The 26,745-nt window shown below is 39.0% G+C and overlaps 4 protein-coding genes across 6 annotated transcripts; all 4 read right to left on the bottom strand.

The window, feature by feature from the left end:
- Positions 1-2,680: 2,680 nt before the first annotated feature.
- LOC132858094 (E3 ubiquitin/ISG15 ligase TRIM25-like) lies at positions 2,681-8,816 on the bottom strand. 2 transcript variants are annotated; one of them, XM_060888299.1, is made up of 8 exons: positions 8,175-8,816; positions 5,152-5,247; positions 4,787-5,005; positions 4,439-4,598; positions 4,084-4,143; positions 3,935-3,985; positions 3,582-3,641; positions 2,681-3,505 (listed from the first exon to the last, which is right to left on the bottom strand). In XM_060888299.1, exons 1-8 carry the CDS (start codon positions 8,751-8,753, stop codon positions 2,979-2,981), a joined length of 1,752 nt encoding a protein of 583 aa, XP_060744282.1. In that variant the 5' UTR covers positions 8,754-8,816; the 3' UTR covers positions 2,681-2,978. The 2 variants fall into 2 exon arrangements, with proteins under 2 accessions (XP_060744282.1, XP_060744281.1); XM_060888298.1 differs by having other exon boundaries at positions 4,787-5,008.
- Positions 8,817-9,375: 559 nt separating this feature from the next.
- Positions 9,376-13,247, bottom strand: LOC132858095 (E3 ubiquitin/ISG15 ligase TRIM25-like). The gene is made up of 6 exons (XM_060888300.1): positions 12,622-13,247; positions 11,258-11,353; positions 10,937-11,170; positions 10,591-10,750; positions 10,246-10,305; positions 9,376-10,163 (listed from the first exon to the last, which is right to left on the bottom strand). Exons 1-6 carry the CDS (start codon positions 13,204-13,206, stop codon positions 9,637-9,639), a joined length of 1,662 nt encoding a protein of 553 aa, XP_060744283.1. The 5' UTR covers positions 13,207-13,247; the 3' UTR covers positions 9,376-9,636.
- A 385-nt stretch (positions 13,248-13,632) lies between these two features.
- LOC132858096 (E3 ubiquitin/ISG15 ligase TRIM25-like) lies at positions 13,633-18,630 on the bottom strand. The gene is made up of 6 exons (XM_060888301.1): positions 18,019-18,630; positions 17,286-17,381; positions 16,909-17,142; positions 16,654-16,813; positions 14,897-14,956; positions 13,633-14,774 (listed from the first exon to the last, which is right to left on the bottom strand). Exons 1-6 carry the CDS (start codon positions 18,601-18,603, stop codon positions 14,248-14,250), a joined length of 1,662 nt encoding a protein of 553 aa, XP_060744284.1. The 5' UTR covers positions 18,604-18,630; the 3' UTR covers positions 13,633-14,247.
- Positions 18,631-20,236: 1,606 nt separating this feature from the next.
- On the bottom strand, positions 20,237-26,515 carry LOC132858093 (E3 ubiquitin/ISG15 ligase TRIM25-like). 2 transcript variants are annotated; one of them, XM_060888296.1, is made up of 8 exons: positions 25,858-26,515; positions 25,035-25,130; positions 24,639-24,857; positions 24,347-24,506; positions 24,051-24,110; positions 23,902-23,952; positions 21,817-21,876; positions 20,237-21,699 (listed from the first exon to the last, which is right to left on the bottom strand). In XM_060888296.1, the coding sequence occupies exons 1-8, from the start codon at positions 26,446-26,448 to the stop codon at positions 21,173-21,175; spliced, it is 1,764 nt and encodes a 587-aa protein (XP_060744279.1). In that variant the 5' UTR covers positions 26,449-26,515; the 3' UTR covers positions 20,237-21,172. The 2 variants fall into 2 exon arrangements, with proteins under 2 accessions (XP_060744279.1, XP_060744278.1); XM_060888295.1 differs by having other exon boundaries at positions 24,639-24,869.
- Positions 26,516-26,745: the final 230 nt, after the last annotated feature.

Raw genomic sequence — 26,745 nt, forward strand, 5'->3', positions numbered from 1 at the left:
GTTTATTGTTACGGGGGACTTTAACAAAGCCAACTTCAGAACAATAGCTCCCAAATACTTTCAACACATCACCATCAATACGCGTGGAGACTTGTTGACTCACGTGGTGACCACTGCTACTCTCCCTTCCGGGATGCCTACAAATCCCTCCCCCGCCCAACTTTCGGCAAATCGGATCACTCGTCCATTTTGCTACTGCCTGCTTATAAGCAGAAACTGAAACGGGAAGCACCCGCCCTCAGGACAATCCAATGCTGTTTGGACCAATCAGACGCTGTACTACAGGACTGTTTTGATCACGTGGACTGGGACATGTTCCAGGCAGCGTCTGATCACGACATAGAGGCGTACTCTGATTCTGTAACGTGTTTCATCAGGAGACCTAAAGAATTTGTTGTTGTAATGGATGCAATTCCCCAAAAAGTATCGATACTTCTGAGGAATGCATTACAGGGGAAAGATCTAAATTTTACAGATATCAAGGGTAAAATATTTATTGGTAATACGAATATTTTACAAAATAGAGTCTCAAATAACTATATTAGAAGTATACTTAATAAAATTGTTTATCCTCCAGATCATTTTGGTCTTCTGTGAATTGGCGTAAAGCTTGGTGAACGGTGGATAAATTCTACGTTAATAATAAAGTAAAAGAAGTCTCTTTTAAGGGGGCATGTTGGCTTAGTGGTTAGCACGTTTGCCTCACACCTCCAGGGTTGGGGGTTCGATTCCCGCCTCCGCCTGAGATAGGCACAGGCTCCCCATGACCCGAGGTACTTCAGATAAGCAGTAAAGAATGAATGAATGAATGAATGAATGAATGAATGAAGTCTCTTTTTAAAATAATGCATAGAATATACCCGGTAAAACATGTGCTGGAACGTTTTAAATTAGATATTGATTACTCCTGTAATTTCTGTAAAGGTGAAAAGGAAACTATTTTTCATTTGTTTTTCCATTGCCTACATACAAACATATTTTGGATTGAGATGGAGAATTTAATTAAGAAAAAATTGAACATTGAATTGCAGTTGAGTGGACTCCATATAATGATACACTTTGAATTGAAAAAGAGAAGGCATATTTCATACAATTGTTATTATTAATGGGAAAATTTCACATTCATAAAATGAAGTGGTCTGACTCCAAACTAAGTTTTTTTTGCTTTATAAATGATTTCAAACTTTTATTGTTCTGTTTTGGGTAGTTGTCGAAGCAAAAAGGCAATTCGAGCTTATAATATTGTAAGCAGATATGATGTATAGGGTAGCACCCTTTTCCTTTTTCTTTTGTTTGTTATAATTTTGCTCTTGGCATTGTTATTTCTTTTATTTTAGTTGCTGTGTATTTGTACTTTAAAGAATATATCTCCTTGTATTGTTGGTTTATGGCATTAATAGAAAAAAACCTGTTTCATCAGGAAGTGTGTACCCCAACCAAAAACCGTGGATTAATAGCAATGTTTGAGCGGCCTTGTCAGCGCAGACATCTGCTTTTAAATCTGGGAATCCTGATGATTGCAAACAAGCCAGCTACGATTTCAGGAAAACCATCAAAGCCGCAAAAAGACAATATAAAAATAAAGTTGAAGAACAATTCAACACCAACAATGCAAGAAGCATGTGGCAGGGCATCAATAACATCACGACATTTTCAATCTCTCCCTCTGCCTGTCTGTGGTTCCATCATGCTTCAAAAAATCCACCATTGTGGATTTTCCAGGGGAAAAAAAAAAATCCAATAAGAAAAAAAATGCTCCATATCGGCCGGTCCAGGCTGAAGCTGTCCTGCTGGGTCCTGATCTGGCGGAATCCTTCTGTCACGAGCGCGGGATAAAAATGGACCCAAATGCAGGACAGTTTAACAAAAACAGGGATTTAATAAATAAAAGACACAAAACAGGACAACGACAACAGAAGACAAGGACAACAGACATGAAGACAACAGGCTCAACTAAATAATACAAATAATCAATAAACATGAGGGACAGGTGTGCAGAGGCGGGGCGGAAAAGACAAGGGCGGGGCAGACACGTGGAACTGGACACTGGACACTTCTGTATCTGTACAGTCTGTTGCACCTTAACATATTACATATATATAAGATTTATTTTTTATTTATATAAGATATATTTATAATGTGTAGTGCATTGTAAATATATCTTATATAAATAAAAAATAAATCTTATATATAATCTTAGATAAAAATGTATTTTTTATTTATATAAGATATATATATAATAAGTACATATTGTATATAATGTGTAGTGCATTGTAAATATGTCCAATAGTACACTGTGTGTACTGGCCATGTACGAGGATATTGCATCTTTTCACATTTGCACATTTTCACCCATATGTAAACTGTTCTTAATTTTGTTTTAATTACTGTATCTAAACTGTTCTGCAATTTCTGAAGTTCAATCCCAAGAATTTCACTCACCAAGGCACATGTGCTGTGGTGATGTGACAATAAAAGTGACTTGACTTGACTTCAGTTCTCAGGTGAGGGGTCCCTGAGGGCGGGCCGGAGAGGAAGTAACCAGTAAAGATGTTATAATAACATACTGTATTATTGTAAGTTGTTCAATTTTAAAAGATTTAATTGTTTAAGCTGAAACTTTTGAGCAACTGATTTATGAATTCAGCAATTTCTATAATCACTGTAGTCTAAAAAAATGTAATTTAAAGTCTACTGGCATTTTGAGAATGCAGCAGTTTGAGAGTTTTATTATTCACAAAGAAACGCAAAAGAAACCCACATTTTTTTCATACATTTTACATATCAGTATAATAACTCTTGTAAAGGGACTCTGCTTAATAACATTTCTTTGTTCTACAAACATCCCTTACATTATTTATGTAACTTATTTGTTAATAGAAATCTAATTCTAATTGTTAAATGTTAAAGATTCTGGACACAACAATTCCACTGTAGCTGTAGTTTGTAGATATAATTTCACTTACAGTATGAACATCTTATTTTGGATCACACAAAGAAATATGTGAATCATAGCTCCGTATCCAGAATCCAGGGTATAGAGGGTGAGTGAATGTGGTGTGGACTCTGTGAAGGAGCCTCATCACATCAGAGACGCTGTAGAAGGACAGAGTTCCTGCACTGTGATCCACATACACTCCTATTCTGGAGGATGATGGACCTCTGAGCTCAGTCTTAATGTCGTTGTGCCAGAAAGAGACAGAAAAAGAAGAACACTGCAGACTCCAGGACTGACTGTTGTATCCAAACACACACTCATAGCCTTCTACTTTCCTGCTGATCTCTTTATATGAGACTGATATGGACACAACACCTCTGCTCTCCACCTCCCAGTAACAGCGTCCACACACACTCTCCTTACACAACACCTGAGGCCAGGAGTCAAATCTCTCTGGATGATCAGAGTATCGCTGTTGTGTCTCACTCCGTGTCACCACTCTGTTCTTCTCAGACAGAATGAGTTCAGGATGTGCTGTGTTTGAATCCAGAGTCAGATAACAGAAATCTACAGTAATAAAATGTCCAGTAGGTTAGATGTTATTCACTTATAATGTTTGTGTGTGTGTGTGTTGTTTGCCTACACTGCAGAAAATCTTCTCTGCTCTTTGGTTCTGAGGGTAAAATGGTCTGCACTGCTACAGCTGTGGAGACACAAAGACAAAAATGGAGACTAGAAAATTATGTGAAACAAAAATTAGTCACTTGTTTCAGACAGATATGTTAATGTCATGTTTTCAGTCTGGCATCTTTCCATATTTTTGCATTTAATGCATCAACAATGATTTTCCAAAACCTGTGAGGATTGTTTGTGGATTTGAGATTAAGTTCCATTAACTGGCTATTCATCTTGATAGAATTTTATTCAATTTTCTCACTTGCTTCCTTTTTATTTGTGTTATGATGCAAATCAATAGAAAAAAGTTTGGTTGTTTACCTCGTTGACGAAGTTTCAGCAATAAGACTTCCTCAACTTTTTTTTTCACATCTTAAAGTAAATAAATATTATTTAACATCAGTCATCAGAAATAATCATAAAATATAAATGATCATATTTAGACTAAACATTTTATTCTGTACACCTACATTGCAGATTGTGTTTGTTGATCTTTGGTCCTGAGGGTAAAATCTTCTGTGCTGCTGTAGCTGTTGAGACAAAATGCAGATGGGGGAAAAACATTAAAAAGATTCTCTCATCTCAATGGTTTATTGTTCCAGATTTTAATTTAAGGCATTGTGTTTAATTAGATTTCAATTAAATTCTGTTGATTTTGTCTAGTAAATTATTTTAGATTTATATGTATTTATATACATATATTAATAATGCTAATACTTTGTGATTTTCTGCAGTCTTGTTCCTGCTTACTGTACTTCTTATTTCTGTTAGATGAATTTTATGGCTCTTTTTACTGTGATACAGAAACAATGTTTGTTTGTTCACCTTCTGGTTGGATTTTGTTGAATTTCTCCTCACAGATTTGCTCGACTCGTTTTTTCAGATCTGAGAGAGCTTCCATCACTCCATCAAATGAGAGATGTTGATTGACAGTGAAGCTGAGTGAGTCGTCACATCCAGGAGAAACACAGAGAGACGGGAAACTCTACAAAGAGGAAATTCATCATAGAGAAGGAGAAAAGTGGACGAGAGGAACGAATGAATCTCAGACTGAATCAGAACAAAGACACACTTGTGATCTCAGACAGGAACATTTCTTGTTGCTGTAATGAGCTTTTAGGAGGAAACTTTGTGAGGAACAGCGCCCTCTGTAGATCAGACAGTGAGTGTTACCTGGAGGAAGTGGATGTTATTGTGTGTGTGTGAAAGCTGCTCCATTTCAGTGACTCTCCTCTTTAGATCAGCAATCTCCTTCTCCAGTTGATTCAGGAGTCGTTCACCTTGATTCATTTCAGCTCTGATCAGCTCCGTCACCTCCGAGCGCTTTTTCTCCATGGAGCTGATCAGCTCAGTAAAGATCCTCTCACTGTCATCTAATGCTGCCTGTGAACGCTTCTATTAAAACACACACACCCACACCCACACCCACCCACCCCCACACACACCCACACACACACAGATCAATTTAAAGATCAACTCTTTCTATTACAGTGACTCTATAATGTGTGTTTATGTGAATCTCTCAGTTTCCTCCTCACCTTAATAATGTCCACAGCCTGTTTCAGCTCCTGCAGCTTCTTCTCCTTCTCCTGGATCCTCTGCTGGGATTTCACCTGCTCCTCCTTTAGCTCATTCTGAGAACAAATAATATACATTTATTTATTTCTGCATCAGGAAATCAGCTTGTCAATATTAACTGCAGCTAAATCTAATATAAAATGCATATGATATTTCACCTTATGATGCGAGTTTACGTAAATTTGAATCATCACTTTATTTTGGCACATACATGCTCACACAAATGCTGTATATATTTTCTTTTCAATATAAACTAAATTAAATATATTGACATAAAAATGTATTAGTTACACCATTTGTTAATTTCTATTGTTGGATTACTTTACCTGCGACTAGTTTCATCAGAAAAAGTTTTAGAGTTTCTGTCATATATTAATGTAAAAAATTTCATTTAAGTTGTCTATATTTGTCTATATGTATTTCTTTGTGATTTTAGGTTATTTTAATTCTTATTAATCGTTCTTGCCATGAAGATAGCCTCAGTAGCTGACATGGCAGTAAATTATAGCAACTAACTAACTTACAATACCTGCGACTACCTGTTTTTGTGTTCTGTGATTTGGATCTGTTCTCGGATTATCTCTCCCTCTGAACTCTACACGCTTTCTTAGCTACGCTGTTGTGTTTACTACTGTGCTTTGTTCATTAAAATACTACATGAGGATCCCACACAGCCAGCCTGTATCTGGCCAATCATAACAGAATACATAGAATACAATACAGAGATGCTGGCCACGTGTCATGAACAGCTTACTGGTTTCCAGACCTCAAACAAGGTACTGATTCAGCTTCAGAGTATGAGTTTCAGACCCTAGCAGCACAAAGTGACTGGAAAGACACAGCATGCAGGGACCAGGACATGAGCTTGTCTCTATACTTAACAATGGCCATCTGATTGGATAACCTCATATGCAACCAACACCTGTCCTGGCCGCTGTGCACCCAATCCATGGCTTAAGGCCCAATGTCAATATCGAGCCCCAGAGAAACCATGCAGCTGGGAAGAACTCAGGAACTCAAGAACTCAGCAAGCTGTCCTCGTGTGCATATTTTTCCAGGAAACTTACCCCAGCCGAGAGCAACTATGACATGGAGAACATGGGGAATTGCTATAAATCTGTGGACCACCATCTGTTCCAAGTTGTTACCAATCACAAGAATCTGAGAATATCAAGAATGCCAAATGCCTAAATCTGATCTGGGAATAAAAAATAGCAAGACTGACACTCCTTCCTTCCCGCTACAAGCCACAACCATCATAACGCATCCTCCCTCACCTTGGTCATTTTTGCCCCAATCTGGTGGGATCTTAGAAGACGTGCAGCCCACCCAGGCCAATGAGGAGACTCCCTGGGGTCCCCCTGACCAGCAATATGTCCCCACTACAGTCAGAACATGTATCATGCACTGGGATCACATGACTAAGAGATCAGGAAACCCAGGAGTTCAGTGTACCACTAAGCTGATTCAAAATATCGTTTGGTGGCTCTCTATGACGACAGATGTCAAGGACTTTGTGGAGTTCCAGATCATCACTCTTTTGGTAGCAGCTGACTGTTTCTCCAAGACCTGTAAGCTAGTTCCACACAAGGGGCTCTCCACCACCATGAAAACCGTCAAAGTGCTTCTTGAACCATGTTTTTCGTAACCATAACATCCCAAAAGATATTGTTTTAAACTGAAGCTTAAATTCACATTAAGGGTGTGGCGGGCCTTTTGCGAGAGCTTGGGAATCAACGTTAGCCTTACCTCGGGGTACCACCCCCAGTCTAATGGCCTAGCAGAACAAGTCATCCAGCAGGTTCAGCATTTCTTACAAATGAATTGCAGGAGTGAGCAGCAGCAGTGGAGCAAATTCCTGGTATGGGCAAAATAAACACAAAACTCCCTCACCCATTCATCCACGAACCTCACACCATTTCAGTGTGTGCTGGATTACCAACCTCCACTGTTCCCCTGGTCTGGCAATCCCTGAGACATACCAGCTGGTTACAAGTGGTTTAGACACAGCCTAAAACTATGGGAGAATGCCCACATAAGGCTTCAAATAGCCATTTAGTGGAAAAAGATGAAGGGCAACCCCCACACACAGTGCGATGCCCCCACAGGTTATCGCCCCAGGTTGAATTCACATTAAGGGTGTGGGGGCAAGTGCGATGCCCCCACACACAGTTTAGGCCATGCCAAATGGTGTGGCTCTCGACTCATAATATCAAGCTCAAGCTACAATGCAAAAAAAACTCCACATTTCATTGGTCCGTTCAAGGTCATCCCCCAGATTAACCCGGTAAACTATTGTTTACAACTATCTTCACACTAGATCTTCTCACCATTTCACATTTCCCTTCTCAAGCTCACCCATTTCACCCCTGCAAATAATTTCTCAAAGTCGGAACCACCACCACTGTACATAGACAGGGCCCCAGGGAAGACCTTGCAGAAAAACACCTGGAGGTGTTTCTAGTATGGTATATTCTGTAACAATCCCCACCAGAGGGAACCATCACCCAGATTTTGAACACTTCTGGTTTATAGGATTTTTATGTCATAAAAATGTGCATGCTACTTTTGGCATGAAGTATTGCCTCAGTTTGAGCGTACCAAGCCATTTTTTTCTGCTATTGTATGACTACTTTACCTGTGTATGGGCCAATTTTTGTGACAATATGTTTTGTGTTGTAATCTGTTTGCTCTGCGGACGTTCTATTGCTCCCTTTGACATCTGTCTATATTCTTGGCTATGCTATTGAGTATGAATCCCACACAGCCTGTATCCATCTTGTCATTACAAGAGTTATATGAATAATATTGGATTTTAGCTCTTCAAAGTAGATCGTACAATCTGATCAGATTAACACTTCGTACTAACACCCATTTAATATTTGCATTTCAGAGTGTATGACAATCACAGAAAAATAAATAAAATCAGCTAAAACAGAAATAGTAATTGACTTGTAAAAGAATAATGATATTGAGTTCTCACCTGTTTTTTAGTTCTTTCTGTTTTAGTTGAAACTGTATCATGACCTTTGTGTTTTTCCATCGTACACAAGTAACAGATGAGGCTTTGGTCAGTACGACAGTAGATCTCCATCAGTTTGTGATGCTGAAAACAGAGACTCTTCTGGAGCTCTGCCCCAGTTTCGACTAACTTGTGCTTCTTAAAGGCAGGAGACTGATAGTGAGGTTGAAGATGATCTTCACAATAGGAAGCCTGACAAACCAGACAGTAATTAACAGCTTTGCGTTTTCTCCCTATGCAGGAATCACACTCCACATCTTCAGCGTAACAGTGAGCAGGAGAAGCAGCTTGGAGTTTCTTCAGATCCTCCACCACTTCAGCCAGCTTGTTGTTCCTGCATAATTCAGGCCTTGTATTGTGAGTCACTTTACAGTGGGGGCAGCTGTAAACCCCACTCTGATCTTCTTTATCCCAGAAGTCATTAATACACACCTTACAGAAGTTGTGGCCACATGGAGTCGTTACAGGATCCTTCAGGAGTTCCTGACACTCTGGACAGCTGAACCGATCCTGATCTGTTGAAATACCAGCCTCAGCCATTTTCTTGGAGTCTCACACTGAGCAAGTGAGAGAGAATGAAAAAGAGAGACGGAAGGAATGAGGGACAAAGGCAAAAAGGGAGGGGTGGATGGCAGGCTACGCTTTTAAGTTTCGTTTTCCAGGAAATGAGCTTTTTGTTTTTTTTTGTGGTGTGGTTTCGTGAGAGAGAGAGTGGGTGTGGTTTTAAACACACAGTTCAGGGTTAAAGATTTTTTGTAGTCCAAATGAACTTCCCTGTGATTTAAAGATTCAGATGAAACTAATATTGACCTTCTACAAATATCATAAAATCATAATTGACATCACTAATTCATTCAACACTGTTATGTCACAAAGGTGTATGTGAAACTAATTGATAAAAGCATACATATAAAATTAAGGGTCATCAGCTTTGTGAGTCTAAATCCATCTAGTGAACAAAATATATGTGAATATACAGTAAGTATTGTTAGTTTTGATTATACTTTTTTTCACAAATGACATTAGTTATTTGTGCTGCATTTCCCTTTCACTTTTGATCTATAGTGAAGTCTCGACCTGCCTTTTGTTTCATTCAGTGCTAAAGAACTCTCATTCGGAAAGATTTTATTGTATAAACAGAAACTTTTGAGCAACTAAATCAAAAGGTGTTTATAAAAGTTTTATTTCTCATGAAACACAAAAAGAAACCATATATTTGGAAACATTTTTCACATCACTGAAATAAATCTGTAAAAGGAGGCCGTTTAATAACATTTCTGTTCTACAAACATCCTAAATTCTGTGAATAAAAGATTATATATGTAAATTATTTGTGAATTGCAATCAAATTATAATTGTTTGGTAATTCTTAATGATAAAAAAAAGTTAAACTTTCTGCACATAACAATGCCACTGAAACATATTAGTTTGGATCACACAAAGACACTGGTACATCGTAAATCCATATACAGAGCCCAGCGTATAGAGGCTGAGTGAATGTGGTGTGGACTCTGTGGAGGAGCCTCATGGTGTCAGAGACGCTGTAGAAGGACAGAGTTCCTGCACTGTGATCCACATACACTCCTATTCTGGAGTATGATGGACTTTGGAGCTTAGTCTCAATGCTGTTGTGCCAGAAAGAGACAGAGGAAGAAGAACACTGCAGACTCCAGGACTGACTGTTGTATCCAAACCTAGATTCTTTACTCTCTCCTTTCCTGCTGATCTCTTTATATGAGATTGATATGTCCACATAACCGCTGCACTCCACCTCCCAGTAACAGCGTCCACACACACTCTCCTTGCACAACACCTGAGGCCAATAGTCAAATCTCTCTGTATGATCAGAGTATTGCTGTTTTGTCTCACTGCTTGTCACCACTCTGTTGTTCTCAGACAGAATGAGTTGATGATGTACTGTGTTTGGGTCCAGAGTCAGATGACAGAAATCTACAGTAATAAAATAAATAAATGTCCACAGGTTAGTTATTAATCACAGGATTTATAATGTGTGTGTGTGTTGTATGCATACACTGCAGAAAATCTTCTCTGCTATCTGGTTCTGAAGGTAAAATGGTCTGAACTGCTGCAGCTGTGGAGACACAGAGGCAATATAGAGTCAGAAAAATGATGTGCAAACAAAAATTAGTCACTTGTTTCAGACAGATATGTTAATAATGTCACGTTTTCAGTCTGGCATCTGTCCAGATTTTTACTTTTAATGCATCAACAATGATTTTCCCAAACAAGTGAGGTTGGTTTGTGAATTTCTGGTTTGTTTGGCTGCTAAATGTTTCTTGATGTAATTTTATTCAGTCTTCTCACTTGCTTTATTCTTATTTCTGTTATGAAGCAAAACAAGTGTTTGTTTGTTCACCTTGTGGTCTGATTTTGTTGAATTCCTCCTCATAGATTTGCTCGAATCGTTTTTTCAGATCTGAGAGAGATTTCCTCACTCCATCAAATGAGAGATGTTGATTGACAGTGAAGCTGAGTGAGTCGTCACATCCAGGAGAAACACAGAGAGACGGGAAACTCTACAGAGAGGAAACATCATAGAGAAGGAGAAAAGTGGACGAGAGGAACGAATGAATCTCAGACTGAATCAGAACAAAGACACACTTGTGATCTCAGACAGGAACATTTCTTGTTGCTGTAATGAGCTTTTAGGAGGAAACTTCGTGAGGAACAGCACCCTCTGTAGATCACACAGTGAGTGTTACCTGGAGGAAGTGGATGTCATCATGTGTGTCTGAAAGCTGCTCCAGCTCAGTGACTTTCCTATTAAGATCAGCAATCTCCTGCTCCACCTGATTCAGGAGTTGTTCAGCTCCACTCAGGTCAGCGTTCTCCTGAGCTCTGATCAGCTCTGTAAACTCAGAGCGCTTTTGCTCCATGTAGCTGATCAGCTCAGTAAAGATCCTCTCACTGTCATCTACTGCTTCCTGTGAACGCTTCTATTAGAACAAACACACATTCATTTAAATATCAAATCTTCCTCTTTCTGTTACTCAATAATTTGTGTTTAGGTGTTTCCTCCTCACCTTAATAATGTCCACCGTCTCTTTCAGCTCCTCCAACTTCTTCTTCTTCTCCTGGATCCTCTGCTTGAATTTCATCTGCTCTTCTTTTACCTCATTCTGAAACCAAATAAAACACATTTCATTATTTCTGCATCAGGAAATCAGCTTGTCAATAATAACTGCAGCTAAACGTAATATAATATATAATATTATAATAATATAATATAATATAATAATATAATATAATTGAGCTTGTGATGTTTCATATCATCTTCTGAGTTTATATGTAAATCCGAAACACTTTATTTTACCAAGCACATGTGAGCATTCAACAATACACAGTGTACACAAGATCACCACACACACATTCTCACACAGGTACATGTGTCACCATCTGTGGCTTTTATCTTTTTAATATCAATTAAATCTAAATGTATTAAAGATGCCCTGCCACACGTATTTCATTACTTTTGTGGTAATGTCTGAAGTTCACCATGGACTCTGTAACATTTTTGTGGAAATAATGCCTTGGTTCCCTTGTTTCAAGCCATTCTAGTGTGGTATAGAAAGCCTGCAGGAAGACTCAGCTCGATTTGCGCCAGTTCTCATGAATATTCAAATGAGCTACAGCATGCTGCTTGGCTCCGATTGGCTAACCGCTAGGATATGAGAGCATGACTATTCATTCACCCACACAATAAGTAGCCTAGGCTAGAGGACCTTTGTTTACAATCACCTTGAATTGCAGCAGAATGGCTTCTTCACAAGCCTGTTGACGTTCAGACATCCTTGCTGTATAGGAAACTCACTGAGTTACACAAATTCTGGGGGCGCAGTCTCAAGTGGGAGAGCTCATGAATAGTAATGAGCTCAATCATTACTACGTCACTCTGAGCAGCTTTTCTAATTGCCCTGATTTCTCCCCTTATTTCTTTTAAGTGGCTAGAACTGACCGGGGAGGTAGCAGTTCGTGTTCACATTCACGACACAACACAAACACATATGGACCTAACACGTATCAAAAAATACAAGTAAAAACGGTTTTGTGTGGAAGGCCACCTTTAACATTAAAATATATTAGAAATGAACACAACTGAACAAACTGTTTTAAATGTAAACACCGTATTAATACTGATCTAGAACTTTCCCAGTCATTTGTGATCAGTATTTTACCTGCATAGTTTACATTATATGAATAATGTCAGATGTCGGCTGTTCAAAGTAGACTGTACGATCAGACCAGATTAACACTTCTTACCAACAACTATTTAACATTTTCATATCACAGTGTATGGCAATCATGTAAAATGAATAGAAATTAGATTAGAAATAAAATAATAAAATGAATAAATTGACTTGTAAAATAATAATAATCCAGTTCTCACCTGTTTTTCAGTTCTTTCGGTTTTAGTTGAAACTGTATCATGACCTTTGTGTTTTTCCATCGTACACAAGTAACAGATGAAGCTTTGGTCAGTACGACAGTAGATCTCCAGCGGTTTGTCATGTTCAGAGCAGATCTTCTCTTGGAGCTCTGAACAGGCTTCAACTAACTTGTGCTTCTTAAAGGCAGGAGCCTGATAGTGAGGTTTTACATGATTTTCACAATAAGAGGCCTGACAAACCAGACAGGAATTAACAGCTTTGCGTTTTCTCCCGATGCAGGAATCACACTCCACATCTCCAGGTCCAGCGTAACAAATAGTAGAAGAAGCAGCTTGGAGTTTCTTCAGATCCTCCAACACTTCAGCCAGCTTGTTGTTCCTGCATAATTCAGGTCTGGTATTGTGAGTCACTTTACAGTGGGGACAGCTGTAAACCCCACTCTGATCTTCTTTATCCCAGAGGTCATCAATACACACCTTACAGAAATTGTGGCCACAGGGAGTCTTTACAGGATCCTTCAGGAGTTCCTGACACACTGGACAGCTGAATCGTTCCATCTCTGTCGACATACCAGCCTCAGCCATTTTCTTGGTGTTTCACACTGAGCAAGTGAGAGAGAATGAGAAAGATAGAGGAAGAAGGGGAGGGAATAAGAGACAGAGGGAGGGGCAGAAGGGAGGGGCAGGAGGCAGGCAACTCTGAGTTTCTTAAGTTTCGTTTTCCGTGAAATGAGCTGTATGGTTTTGTTTGTGGTGTAGAGTGAGAGTGAGTGGGTGTGGATGCATATATTGCATATCACTGATTCATTAACCCAGAAGGTTGATTCTCTGCCAGTGCCATCAGTTATTTGTGCTGCATTTCCATTTCTCTTTCGATCTACAGTGAACTCTTGACCTGATTTTTTCTTCACTGAGTTCTAAAGAACTCTCATTCTGAAATATTTTTTATTGTATTAACATGAAGTTCATGTAGTTTTTACATTTTATTTTCATTTCAGGTCTTAAAAGATGGAGCAGTTTCAGAAAGTTTTATTATTTTTTGAAGAAATGCATAAAAAAACAAAAACATTGTACATTTTTTTTATATCAGGGTAATAAATCTTATAAAATGAGTGAATTTATAATATTTTAATATGTAAATCATTTGTGAATAGAACCCCAAGTCTAATCATAAATAAGTGATATATAATTATAACATAGGGGGGCACAGTGGTTTAGTGGATAGCACGTTCGCCTCACACCTCCAGGGTTGGGGGTTCGATTCCCACCTCCGCCTTGTGTGTGTGTGGAGTTTGCATGTTCTCCCCGTGCCTCGGGGGTTTCCTCCGGGTACTCCGGTTTCCTCCCCGGTCCAAAGACATGCATGGTAGGCTGATTGGCATCTCTGGAAAATTGTCTGTGGTGTGTGATTGCATGAGTGAATGAGTGTGTGTGTGTGCCCTGTGATGGGTTGGCACTCCGTCCAGGGTGTATCCTGCTTTGATGCCCGATGACACCTGAGATAGGTACAGGCTCCCCATGACCCAAGAAGTTCGGATAAGCGGTAGAAAAATGAATGAATGAATGAATGAATGAATATAACATAAATTTTACACTTTTTGCACATAACAATGACACTGAAACATATTATTTTGGATCACACAAAGAGACGGGTAAATCATACTTCCATATACAGAGCCCAGCGTATAGAGGCTGAGTGAACGTGGTGTGGACACTGTGGAGGAGCCTCATGGTGTCAGAGACGCTGTAGAAGGACAGAGTTCCTGCACTGTGATCCACATACACTCCTATTCTGGAGGATGATGGACCTTGGAGCTTAGTCTCAATGTTGTTGTGCCAGAAAGAGACAGATGAAGAAGAACACCGCAGACTCCAGGACTGACTGTTGTGTCCAAACAAACACTCATCACCCGTTCCTTTCCTGCTGATCTCTTTATATGAGACTGATATGAGCATGTGCCTGCTCCTCTCCACCTCCCAGTAACAAAGTCCACACACACTCTCCTTACACAACACCTGAGTCCAATAGTCAAACCTCTCTGGATGATCAGAGTATTGCTCTTGTTTCCTACTGCGTGTCACCACTCTGTTGTTATCAGATAGAATGAGTTGGCGATTTGCTGTGTTTGGATCCAGAGTCAGACAATGGAAATCTACAGTAATAAATTGTTCACAGGTTAGATGTTAATCTCAGGATAATAATATTAATTTAATATAATTTATTATAAGTGTGTGTGTGTGTGTGTGTGTGTGTGTGTGTGTGTTGTATTCTTACACTTCAGAAAATCTTCCCTGCTCTTTGGTTCTGAAGGTAAAACTGTCTGAACTGCTGCAGCTGTGGAGACACAGAGAAAATATGCAGTCTAAAAAATTATGTGGAAACAAAAATTTGTCACTTTTCATATGTCACAGCACTTGTGAAAGTTACAAATGACTTGTTCTTAGCTTCAGACCAAGACTACAGGTCACTATTAGTTCTACTTGACCTTAGTGCTGCATTTCGACACTATAGAGTAGATCACAACATTCTCCTAAATTGCTTACAAAATTACACAGGTATTTAAGGACAGGCTTTAAGTTGGTTTAGATCCCACCTGTCTAATCGATACCATTTTGTAGATTTAAATACTGAATCGTCCAGTTTATTGGCAGTTAATTATGGAGTCTCTCAAGGATCAGTTCTAGGACCTCTTCTTTTCTGAATATACATGCTTCCCTTAGGAAATATGTATGTATGTAAGGATTGGTGCAGTGAGAATCATTGTTTTTTTTTTTTATTATTTCTTTAGTTCATTTATAACCATTCGCCCCCACACACTAAGAAATAAGCTGGCAAGAATGGGAGTGGACTCAAACCTTGTAAGATGGATCACAGACTCACTGATAGGCCACAGTATGGAAGGCTGAATGGCTGCACTTTACATACTGTGGTAAGTGACACCAGACACTGTGCTCTTTCCTGTACTGTTCACAAAATACACATCTGACTAATATGTAGGCATGGGATTAGTTTCCATTGTTATGCTGACGATATCCAATTACATACAGTATCTCATCAAAACCAGATGAAATATCTAAATTGTCTAAATTAACTGAGTGCGCTAAAGAGATTAATGATTAGATGACCTGTAATTATCTGTTGTTAAATTCTGATAAGACAGAAATACTAATTATCGGTCCAAAAACCAGTACACAAAAGCTCTGACAATTCAATTTCCATTCAGAGGGATGTACTGTTACTAGTAGCACAACGGAGAAATACCTGGGTGTTAGACAGAAACTTGTCTTTAGAAAATCATATCACCCATATTACAAACACAGCCTTCTTCCACCTTAGAAATATTGGCAAACTGAGAAACATCCTGTCTGTATCTGATGCTGAGAAGCTAGTTCATGCATTCATGACCTCTAGACTGGACTATTGTAATGCATTACTAGGTGGTTGTCCTTCATCTTTAATAACTAGGCTACAGTTAGTCCAAAATGCAGCTGCCAGAGTTCTCACTAGGACAAGAAAGTATGACCATATAACCCCAATTTTATTTGTCAGACTGTATATTTATAATCACACCCTCCAGTGTCACCCATATGAGGATGAGGTTCCCCTTTGAGTCTGTTTCCACTCAAGGTTTCTTCCTTTACCATTCAAGGAAGTTTTTTCTCACCACAGTCACCTGAGTCACCTCAGACTTGTTCATTGGAAATAAATACAAACACCTTTTATGTTATGTTTATGTTTAGTAAAGCTGCTTTGAGACAGTGTCAATTGTTAAAAGCAATATAAAAATAAATTTGATTTGGATTTTAACTTATTTCAGACAGACATGTTAATAATGTCACTTTTTCAGTCTGGCATCTTGGCAGATTTTTTACTTTAATGCACCAACAATGATTTTCCCAAACATGTGAGGTTAGTTTGGGGATTTTTCTGATTAGGTTCCATTGACTGTTTGGCTGTTAAATGTATCTTGATGTAATTTTATTCAGTCTTCCTTCTCATTTCTGTTATGATGCAAAACAATGTTTGTTCACCTTGTGGTTGGATTTTGTTGAATTCCTCCTCACAGATTTGCTCGACTTGTTTTTTCAGACCTGAGAGAGATTTCCTCGTTCCATCAAATGAGAGATGTTGATTGACAGTGAAGCTGAGTGAGTCGTCACATCCAGGAGAAACACAGAGAGACTGGAAACTCTACAGAGAGGAAACACATCATAGAGAAGGAGAAAAGTGGACGAGAGGAACGAATGAATCTCAGCACTCTCAGTAGATCAGACAGTGAGTGTTACCAGGAGAAAGTGGAGGTCATCGTGTGTGTGTGAAAGCTGCTCCAGCTCAGTGACTCTCCTCGTAAGATCAGCAATCTCCTGCTCCAGTTGATTCAGGAGTCGTTCAGCTCGACTCACTTCAGCTTTCTCCTGAGCTCTGATCAGCTCCGTCACCTCCGAGCGCTTTTTCTCCATGGAGCTGATCAGCTCAGTAAAGATCCTCTCACTGTCATCTACTGCTGCCTGTGAACGCACCTGTTAGGACACACACACACACATACATAAAAACACAAACACACAAACACACACACAATGAAATCTATTTTGATATCAACTCTTTATCTTACAGTGACTCTATAATTTGTGTGTGTTTAGGTGAATCGCTGTTTCCTCCTCACCTTAATAATGTCCACAGTCTGTTTCAGCTCCTGCAGCTTCTTCTGCTTCTCCTGGATCCTTTGATGGAATTTCATCAGCTCCTCCTGTAGATCATTCTGAGACCAAATAATCAGCATGTCAGTAGTTAGTTTACATGTACAGTATATATTATATTATATTATATTATATTATATTATATTATATTATATTATATTATATTATATTATATTATATAATTGAGCTTGTGATGTTTCATATCATGTTCTGAGTTTATATGTAAAATCCGAATCCGAATCACTTTATTTTACCAAGCACATGTGAGCATTCATCAATACACAGTGTACACAAGATCACCACACACACATTCTCACACAGGTACATGTGTCACCATCTGTGGCTTTTATCTTTTTAATATCAATTAAATCTAAATATATTTACATTAAAATATATTAGAAATGAACACAACTAAACAAACTGTTTCAACTTAAACACCATATTAATACTGATCTAGAACTTCACCAGTCATTTGTGAACAGTATTTAACCTGTATAGTTTACATTATATGAATAATGTCAGGTGTCGGCTGTTCAAAGTAGACTGTACGATCAGACCAGATTAACACTTCTTACTAACAACTATTTAACATTTTCATATCACAGTGTATGGCAATCATGTAAAATGAATAGAAATTCGATTAGAAATAAAATAAATAATAGATTGACTTGTAAAATAATAATTATATCCAGTTCTCACCTGTTTTTCAGATCTTTCTGTTTTAGCTGAAACTGTATCATGACCTTTGTGTTTTTCCATCGTACACAAGTAACAGATGAGGCTTTGGTCAGTACGACAGTAGATCTCCATCAGTTTGTCATGTTCAGAGCAGATCTTCTCTTGGAGCTCTGCACAGGCTTCAACTAACTTATGCTTCTTAAAGGCAGGAGACTGATAGTGAGGTTTAAGATGATCTTCACAATAGGAGGCCTGACAAACCAGACAGGAATTAACAGCTTTGCGTTTTCTCCCGGTGCAGGAATCACACTCCACATCTCCAGGTCCAGCATAACTGTGAGCAGGAGAAGCAGCTTGGAGTTCAGTCTTCTTCAGTTTCTCCACCACTTTAGCCAGTATGTTGTTCCTGTATAAAACAGGCCTTGTAGTGAAAGTCTCTCTACACTGAGGGCAGCTAAAGACACCCTCCTCTTGATCCCAGTGACCATTAATACACACCGTACAGAAACTGTGGCCGCAGGGAATAGCCACTGGATCCCTCAGGAGTTCCGAACATACTAGACAGCTGAACTGATCCTGATCTGCTAAAATACCAGCCACAGCCATTTTTCAGTCTCACACTGAGCGAGTGAGAGAGAATGAGAAAGAGAGGGCGGGGATTGAAAAGAAGGACAGAGTTAAGGAGGGAGGAGCAGAAGACAGGCAACTTTCAGTTTCTTAAGTTTTGTTTCCTGTGAAATGAGCTGTCGGGTTTTATTGTGGTTTAGAGTAAGAGAGAGTGTGGGTTTGGCTTTAAACACATAATTTAGGTGTATAGACATTTTGTAGTGTAATTGAGATTTCCTGTGATTTAAAGATTCAAGTGAACTGAATATTGCATTGAATATATTCCTATAAATATCTGTCTCATGACCAAATATTGTATATTTTAATATGTTTTTTATCATTGCTGGAATATTTAATCAGAAAATTGTAATTAACGTCACTGATTCATTCACCCACAATCATTGCATGGAGCTGAGGAGGTTATGTCTCAGGATGGCATCTAGCCCGGACAGGGTGTGTTCGAGAATGCTAAAGGCCTGTTCTGCTGAAATGGGTGAGCCACCTCAGTACTTGTTCAACCTTATCCTGAGGCTAGGGAGTGTGCCAATACTGTTGCTCTGAACTCACACATTATGAAGTCTTTCTCTATTTGCTACACATACTCTTATCTGGATAAAAGGATTGGTGCAGTGAGAATCATCCTTTTTTTATTTCTTTAGTGCATTTATAACCATTCGCCCTCACACACTAAGAAATAAGCTGGCAAGAATGGGAGTGGACTCAAACCTTGTAAGATGGATCACAGACTCACTGATAGGCCACAGTATGGAAGGCTGAATGGCTGCACTTCAGATACTGTGGTCAGTGACACCGGAGCTGTGCTCTCTCCTGTACTGTTCACCTTATACACATCTGACTTCTGAACTTTAAGCTCTGCCATACTCAGAAATACTTTTTAGACACTGTGATATTTGGCTGTGTCAGGGATGGACAGGAGGGGAGTAATTTGTGAGGTTGTGTGCATCCACACATCTGCAGCTGAACACCTCCAAGACTAAGGAAATGTGGTGGTGGATTTTCATAGGTATAAACTACAATCGAAACCTGTGTCCTCACAAGGGATTGGTGTGGAGATGGTCAGGACCTGCAGATACCTGAGACTGCAGCTGGATGATCAGCTGAACTGTACCAAGAACATGGATATTCTCCTCTGGAAATGACAGAGCCATCTATACGTCCTTAACAACATCTGCAAAAAGCTGCTTCACATCTTTTACTAATCTGTGGTCACCAGTGTCCTTTACTATGCTGTAGTGTGCTGAAGAGGAAGCTGCAGAAAGAGAGATGCGACACAACTGGACAGACTGGTGAGGAGGGCAGGCTCAGTGGTTGATACAAAGCTGGACTCACTGGTGACAGTTACAGAAAGAAGAACACTTGATAAACACCAACCACCCTCTTCACAGCATATTCACCTGCCTGGCAGATTCCTGCCTCTGTCATGCTCCATTGCAAGACTAAGGAACTGGTCATTAGACTGTACAACATCTCTCAGGTGTGCCAGAGTGAACACATACAAATGAAGGAGTGACTTAGTACAGTTTATTATCAGCATCTTATAAATAATAGAATTTATTATTATAGCACTTTTAACAATTCACATTTTCTCAAAGTAGCTTTACATAAGTATAGAAATAGAATCACAATTTTATTGTTTAAAGTTTAAAATGAAGTTATTATTTATATTTAACATCTATCCCTAACGATGAAGCCGGAGGCAACGGTGGCAAGGAAAAAACTCCATGAGATGATAAGAGGAAGAAACCTTGAGAGGAACAAGACTCAGAAGAGAACCTTATACTAATTTTGGTTATAATGGACAGTAAATAATGTCAATGTAAATAATGTCCTTTCTACAACAGTTTGAAATTGAGTGGAATTAAGCAACCAAGAGCTTATGAGGACGTAATGGGTCAGCACAATTTCCAAGTTCACCACAGACCCAACACTAATTCCTTCCTGCCAAAGTGTTCAAATGATTGCTGATGAAGACCCGAGCACAAAGCTGACTGGCACAACATTAGTTCAAAAGTTGTGTGACAATCTCCAGGTGGCCCCAACCACAGCAATTCCATGAGTCATGTGCTGTCCATGCAGATCAATCCCCAGCAGAGTGCACACCAGGGGACGAGATTCCAACAATGGTTAGGGCAACAGGATTGATGAAGTTATATTATCTACATGAGCTTCAAGTGAGTGACTGAAGTCACTAAACACAACCTTAACTCAAGGATATTGGAGGTAAAGCGAAGGTTTGATATTGACCTATAGTTGAACAGCTGGCTTGGGTCCAGGTCTGTTTTTTTATTAAATGTTTGATAACTGCTAGATTAAATGATTTAGGTGCATAGCCAATTCAACATAAAAGGGGTTCAGAAGTCATTGGTAATATCTGTTTAAATTAACCATTTAATAGCATTTATTTGTTCTCCAAACATCCTACATTCTGTGATAAAAGATTATATATGTCATTTGTTTGTGAATAGAACCCTAACCCTAAATATAATTAAGTAAAACTTAATTTTAATATAAATGTTACAGTTTCTGCACATACTGACACTGAAACATATTATTTTGGATCACACAAAGACACGGGTAAATCATAACTCCATATACAGAATCCAGCGTATAGAGGGTGAGTGAATGTGGTGTGGACTCTGTGCAGGAGCCTCATGGTGTCTGAGACACTGTAGAAGGACAGAGTTCCTGCCCTGGGATTCACATACACTCCTATTCTGGAGGATGATGGACCTTGGAGCACGGTCTTACGGTTGTTGTGCCAGAAAAAAACAGAGGAAGAATTACACCGCAGACTCCAGGACTGACTGCTGAATCCAAACTGAGATTCTTTACCCTGTCCTTTCCTGCTGATCTTTTTATATGACACTGATATTAACACATCACCTCTCCTCTCCACCTCCCAGTAACAGTGTCCACACACACTCTCCTTACACAACACCTGAGGCCAGGAGTCAAATCTCTCTGGATGATCAGAGTATCGCTGTTGTGTCTCACTCCGTGTCACCACTCTGTTCTTCTCAGACAGAATGAGTTGAGGATGTACTGTGTTTGGATCCAGAGTCAGATAACAGAAATCTACAGTAACACAATGTTAGAGGTTAGATAAAGGTTAGATGTAAATCACATGATTTATAATAATGTGTGTGTGTGTGTGTGTGTGTGTGTGTGTGTGTGTGTGTGTGTTAAACCTACACTGCAGAAAATCTTCTCTGCTATCTGGTTCTGAAGGTAAACTCGACTGAACTGCTGCAGCTGTGGAGACACAGAGACAAAATTGAGACTGGAAAATAGTAGTAGTAGTAGTAGTAGTAGTAGCCTTTATTGTCACTGGTCACAGGTACCAGCGAAATTAGCCATCAACCTGCCCATACATACAATACATACAATACAAGGGGAGGACAGGACAGGAAGACAGGGGATTGAAAAGAAATACAGCATAACATGAGGGAAGGGAGGAGAAAAAAACAACAACCCCCAGACTATGCTCCGGTGGGGAGTACAGTGTGGGAACAGGAAAAAAACACCTCAGCAACATAAGCACATAAACAGTACACCATAAACACATGACTTGCAACAGGGGAGGGGAGTGGGGGGGTGGAGGTAATCCAGCACAGGCAAGCAGCCATCAGGTCCTGCGGCCTTTGTCTTCGGCACTGGTCACAGACCCGCTTGTCAGACTGGCGGTACAAAGCGGCGAAGGCGTGGGATGGGGGGTGGGGGGGTGAGTGCATATCTTTATATGTGTGTGTGTGTGTGTGTGTGTGTGTGTGTGTGTGTGTGTGTGTGTGTGTAAGTGTAGGCCTGGAGAGTCGTTGCTCCCGGCATCAAATCTTGGTGTGCCTCAGTCCGCAAGATTGTCGTAGCGATACACAGCAAATTGCCATGGAGACAACCTTGATTAGGTCCCAAAGAGAGTCAACAATCAGCAGAATGAAGTGGAAACAAAAATTAGTCACTTGATTCAGACAGATATGTTAATAATGTCACTGTTACGTCCCACTATGCGTCTAGAAGATATGAAGACGTAACACATGAAAATTTACTTACCGTATTTTCCGGACTATAAGCCGAAACTTTTTCCCCACGCTTTGAACCTTGCGACTTAAACAATGACGCGGCTAATATATGGATTTTTCTATTTTTTTTTTTTTTCAAAAAAACACATTCTGTGACTTGCTCAGTTTTTTGGTGGCATGAAGTTTTCATTCGTCTAGCGGTTGTAGCTGCCTCTCTACATTACTACGTGTTATTTGTGTAGTAACAGCATTTAGCTCAGGAGTTATTGACTCGGGAAACTCCAAATCTGTGAATATGCAGCCAACTTCCCGCTCCTTCAGTTCTCTAGAGCGCTGGAAAGCTGATCCTATATTAACACGGGTCCTACTTCTTGCCTTATAGGAGGAAGATAGTGAGCAATGACTTTCTTGGTAGGCTACTGTTTACTGCTAATTTTTTTATTTTTTGTTACAAGCCGTGTTTCGTTAAGCCTATTTATTTTTGTTACAAACCGTGTTTCGTTAAAGCCTGTATAAATTTAATTTGTTTTAATGTACTTATAGACATGTGCGGCTTATTTATGTTCAAAATAATAATTTTTTTTAAAGTTCGGTGGGTGAGGCTTATATTCAGGTGCACTCAATAGTCCGGAAATTACGGTATTAAAATGCGGTCAAAAAAAAACCTTTCCTCTGTTGATGAATTGTGGTGTGTGCGTTCAGAAAAACAGGAAGAGACTATCTATTTTACCAATTATATACAAACACAAAGGAGAACGATAACAAAGTGAGGGACAAGAGCGGTGCTAAAGAAAAGAACTCAATAAAACAAACGCATTAACTAAACCCCAATAGAAATACTAAGCTAAGCAAAAGAAAACAGAAGAAGAGCATCTTCAGCATAGAAAGCCACTAACTACGCTGCCTAAAAACATAAATACAAAGATCTGCATCCACTCGTAACCTAGTGTGTTTAAACAGTTTTACTCTACGTGATGAAACGTAAGTCACGTGACATACTAACCTGGTCCCAATCACTATGTATTGGAGAAGGACTGGAATAAGCACCGTTAAACAGAGAGTCGAGTCACAGCTTTAATAGCAGCATCATAGGATGTAGAGTTCACAGACGAGAAAAACTAAACCCCACGATAACCAAATCAGAAATAAAAATAAGCAAAGGCAAAAAATAAGCAAGAGCGAGCAAACGCAGGTGAGCAAACAAAAAGGAAAAGTCCTTCTTATTTCTGTTATGATACAAAACAAGTGTTTGGTTGTTTACCTTGTGGATGGATTTTTGGCAATAAGACTTCCTCAACTCTTTTTTTCACATCTTAAAGTAAATAAATATTACCCAACATCAGTAATCAGGAATAATCATAAAATATAAATGATCATATTTAGACTAAACTTTGTGTGCTGTACACCTACATTGCAGATTGCGTTCGTTGATCTTTAGTCCTGAGGGTAAAATCTTCTCTTCTACTGCAGCTGTAGAGACAAAATGGAGACAAAATAATTATGTGTAAAATAAATGCATGAAATAAATGAAAAATTTGATTCCTCACTGGTTTCAGTGTCTCATCTCAATGGGGCATAGTTCCAGGTTTAAATCTAAGGCATCATGTTTAATTCGATTTTGATTAAGTTCTGTTTTTGTCTGATTCTGATTTTGTCTAGTAAATTATTCTAGATTTCTATGTCTGAAACAATGTTTGCTTGTTCACCTTGTGGTTGTATTTTGTTGAATTCCTCCTCACAGATTTGTTCGACTTGTTTTTTCAGACCTGAGAGAGATTTCCTCACTCCATCAAATGAGAGATGTTGATTGACAGTGAAGCTGAGTGAGTCGTCACATCCAGGAGAAACACAGAGAGTCGGGAAACTCTACAGAGAGGAAACACATCATAGAGAAGGAGAAAAGTGGACGAGAGGAACGAATGAATCTCAGACTGAATCAGAACAAAGATACACTTTGTGAGGAACAGCGCCCTCTGTAGATCAGACAGTGAGTGTTACCTGGAGGAAATGGATATCATCATGTGTGCGTGAAAGCTGCTCCATCTCAGTGATTCTCCTCTTAAGATCAGCAATCTCCTGCTCAGCTTGATTCACGAGTCGTTTAGCTCGACTCACTTCAGATTCCTCCTGAACTTTGATCAGCTCCGCCACCTCTGAACGCTTTTTTTCCATGGAGCTGATCAGCTCATTAAAGATCCTCTCATCCTCTTCTGCTGCCTGTGAACGCATCTTTTAGAAAACACACACACGCACACACACACACACACACACACACACACACACACACACACACACACACACACACACAGAGAGATCCAGTTAAAGATCAACTCTTTCTATTACAGTGACTCTATAATGTGAGTGTTTATGTGAATCCCTCAGTTTCCTCCTCACCTTAATAATGTCCACAGTCTGTTTCAGCTCATGCAGCTTCTTCTGCTTCTCCTGGATCTTCTGCTGGGATTTTATCTGCTCTTCCTTTAACTCATTCTAAAACCAAATAAAACACAATCAATTTTTTCTGCATCAGGAAATGAGCATGTCAATAATAACTGCAGCTAAACCTATAAAAAATATAATATAATATAATATAATATAATATAATATAATATAATATAATATAATATAATATAATATAATATAATTGAGCTTGTGATGTTTCATATTATTTTCTGAGTTTATATGTAAATCCGAATCCAAATCACTTTATTTTACCAAGCATATGTGAGCATCCAACAATACACAGTGTACACAAGATCACCACACACACATTCTCACACAGGTACATGTGTCACCATCTGTGGCTTTTATCTTTTTAATAATCAACTAAATTTGAATATATTTACATTAAAATATATTAGAAATGAACACAACTGAACAAACCGTTTTAAATGTAAACACCATATTAATACTGATCTAGAACTTCCCCAGTCATTTGTGAACAGTATTTTACCTGCATAGTTTACATTATATGAATAATGTCAGATGTCGGCTGTTCAAAGTAGACTGTACGATCAGACCAGATTAACACTTCTTACCAACAACTATTTAACATTTTCATATCACAGTGTATGGCAATCATGTAAAATGAATAGAAATTAGATTAGAAATAAAATAATAAATGGAATAAATTGTCTTATAAATTAATAAATAAATAATAATAATAATAATAATAATAATAATAATAATAATAATAATAATAATATCCAGTTCTCACCTGTTTTTCAGTTCTTTCTGTTTTAGTTGAAACTGTATCATGACCTTTGTGTTTATCCATCATACACAAGTAACAGATGAAGCTTTGGTCAGTACGACAGTAGAGCTCCATCAGTTTGTCATGCTGAAAGCAGAGATTCTTCTGGAGCTCTGCCCCAGTTTTGACTAACTTGTGCTTCTTAAAGGCAGGAGACTGATAGTGAGGTTGAAGATGATCTTCACAATAGGAGGCCTGACAAACCAGACAGGAATTAACAGCTTTGCGTTTTCTCCCGATGCAGGAATCACACTCCACATCTCCAGGTCCAGCGTAACAGTGAATAGTAGAAGCAGATTGAAGTTCAGTGTCCTTCAGTTCCTCCACCACTTCAGCCAGCATTTTGTTCCTGCATAGAACAGGCCTTGGAGAGAAAGTGTCTCTACACTCGGGACAGCTGTAGATGCCCTTCTGATCTTCTTTATCCCAGAAGCCATTAATACACACCTTACAGAAACTGTGGCCACAGGGAGTCGTTACAGGATCCTTCAGGAGTTCCTGACACACTGGACAGCTGAACCGATCCTGATCTGTTGAAATACCAGCCTCAGCCATTTTCTTGAAGTCTCATACTAAGAGAAAGAATTAAGAAGAGAGGGTGGGGAGTTGCAAAGAAGAACAGAGCCAAGGAGAGAGGGGTAGAAGACAGGCAACTTTCAGTTTCTTAAGTTTTGTTTTCTGTGAAATGAGCTGTCGGGTTTTATTTTGGTGTGGAGTGAGAGGGAAAGTGGGTGTGGCTTCAAACAGATACAGTAATTCAGGTGTATAGACATTTTGTAGTGTAATTGAGATTCCCTGAGATTTATTCAAGTGAACTAAATATTGCATTGAATATATTCCTATAAATATGTG

The sequence above is a fragment of the Tachysurus vachellii genome, chromosome 15, assembly GCF_030014155.1.
Source record: "Tachysurus vachellii isolate PV-2020 chromosome 15, HZAU_Pvac_v1, whole genome shotgun sequence".
In the NCBI taxonomy this organism is placed as follows: Eukaryota; Metazoa; Chordata; class Actinopteri; order Siluriformes; family Bagridae; genus Tachysurus; species Tachysurus vachellii.

Bases quoted from the DNA above. Each gene is read 5' to 3' on its own strand.
- LOC132858095 (XM_060888300.1), bottom strand. From the start codon at position 13,206: ATGGCTGAGGCTGGTATGTCGACAGAGATGGAACGATTCAGCTGTCCA. The intron at 11,171-11,257 runs GTGAGGAGGAAA...TTGTTCTAATAG, and splicing joins AGACGGTGGACATTATTAAG to AAGCGTTCACAGGAAGCAGT. The intron at 10,751-10,936 runs GTAACACTCACT...TCCTCTCTGTAG, and splicing joins ATGACATCCACTTCCTCCAG to AGTTTCCCGTCTCTCTGTGT.
- LOC132858094 (XM_060888298.1), bottom strand. From the start codon at position 8,753: ATGGCTGAGGCTGGTATTTCAACAGATCAGGATCGGTTCAGCTGTCCA. The intron at 3,986-4,083 runs GTAGGTGTACAG...ATTTACTTTAAG, and splicing joins CAACAAACACAATCTGCAAT to ATGTGAAAAAAAAAGTTGAG. The intron at 3,642-3,934 runs GTAAACAACCAA...GTGTCTCCACAG, and splicing joins GCTGAAACTTCGTCAACGAG to CTGTAGCAGTGCAGACCATT.
- LOC132858096 (XM_060888301.1), bottom strand. From the start codon at position 18,603: ATGGCTGTGGCTGGTATTTTAGCAGATCAGGATCAGTTCAGCTGTCTA. The intron at 17,382-18,018 runs GTGAGAACTGGA...ATTTGGTCTCAG, and splicing joins CAGAAAGATCTGAAAAACAG to AATGATCTACAGGAGGAGCT. The intron at 14,957-16,653 runs GTGAACAAACAT...GTGTCTCCACAG, and splicing joins CAACAAAATCCAACCACAAG to CTGCAGCAGTTCAGACAGTT.
- LOC132858093 (XM_060888295.1), bottom strand. From the start codon at position 26,448: ATGGCTGAGGCTGGTATTTCAACAGATCAGGATCGGTTCAGCTGTCCA. The intron at 25,131-25,857 runs GTGAGAACTGGA...ATTTGGTTTTAG, and splicing joins CAGAAAGAACTGAAAAACAG to AATGAGTTAAAGGAAGAGCA. The intron at 24,111-24,346 runs GTGAACAAGCAA...TTGTCTCTACAG, and splicing joins CAACAAAATACAACCACAAG to CTGCAGTAGAAGAGAAGATT.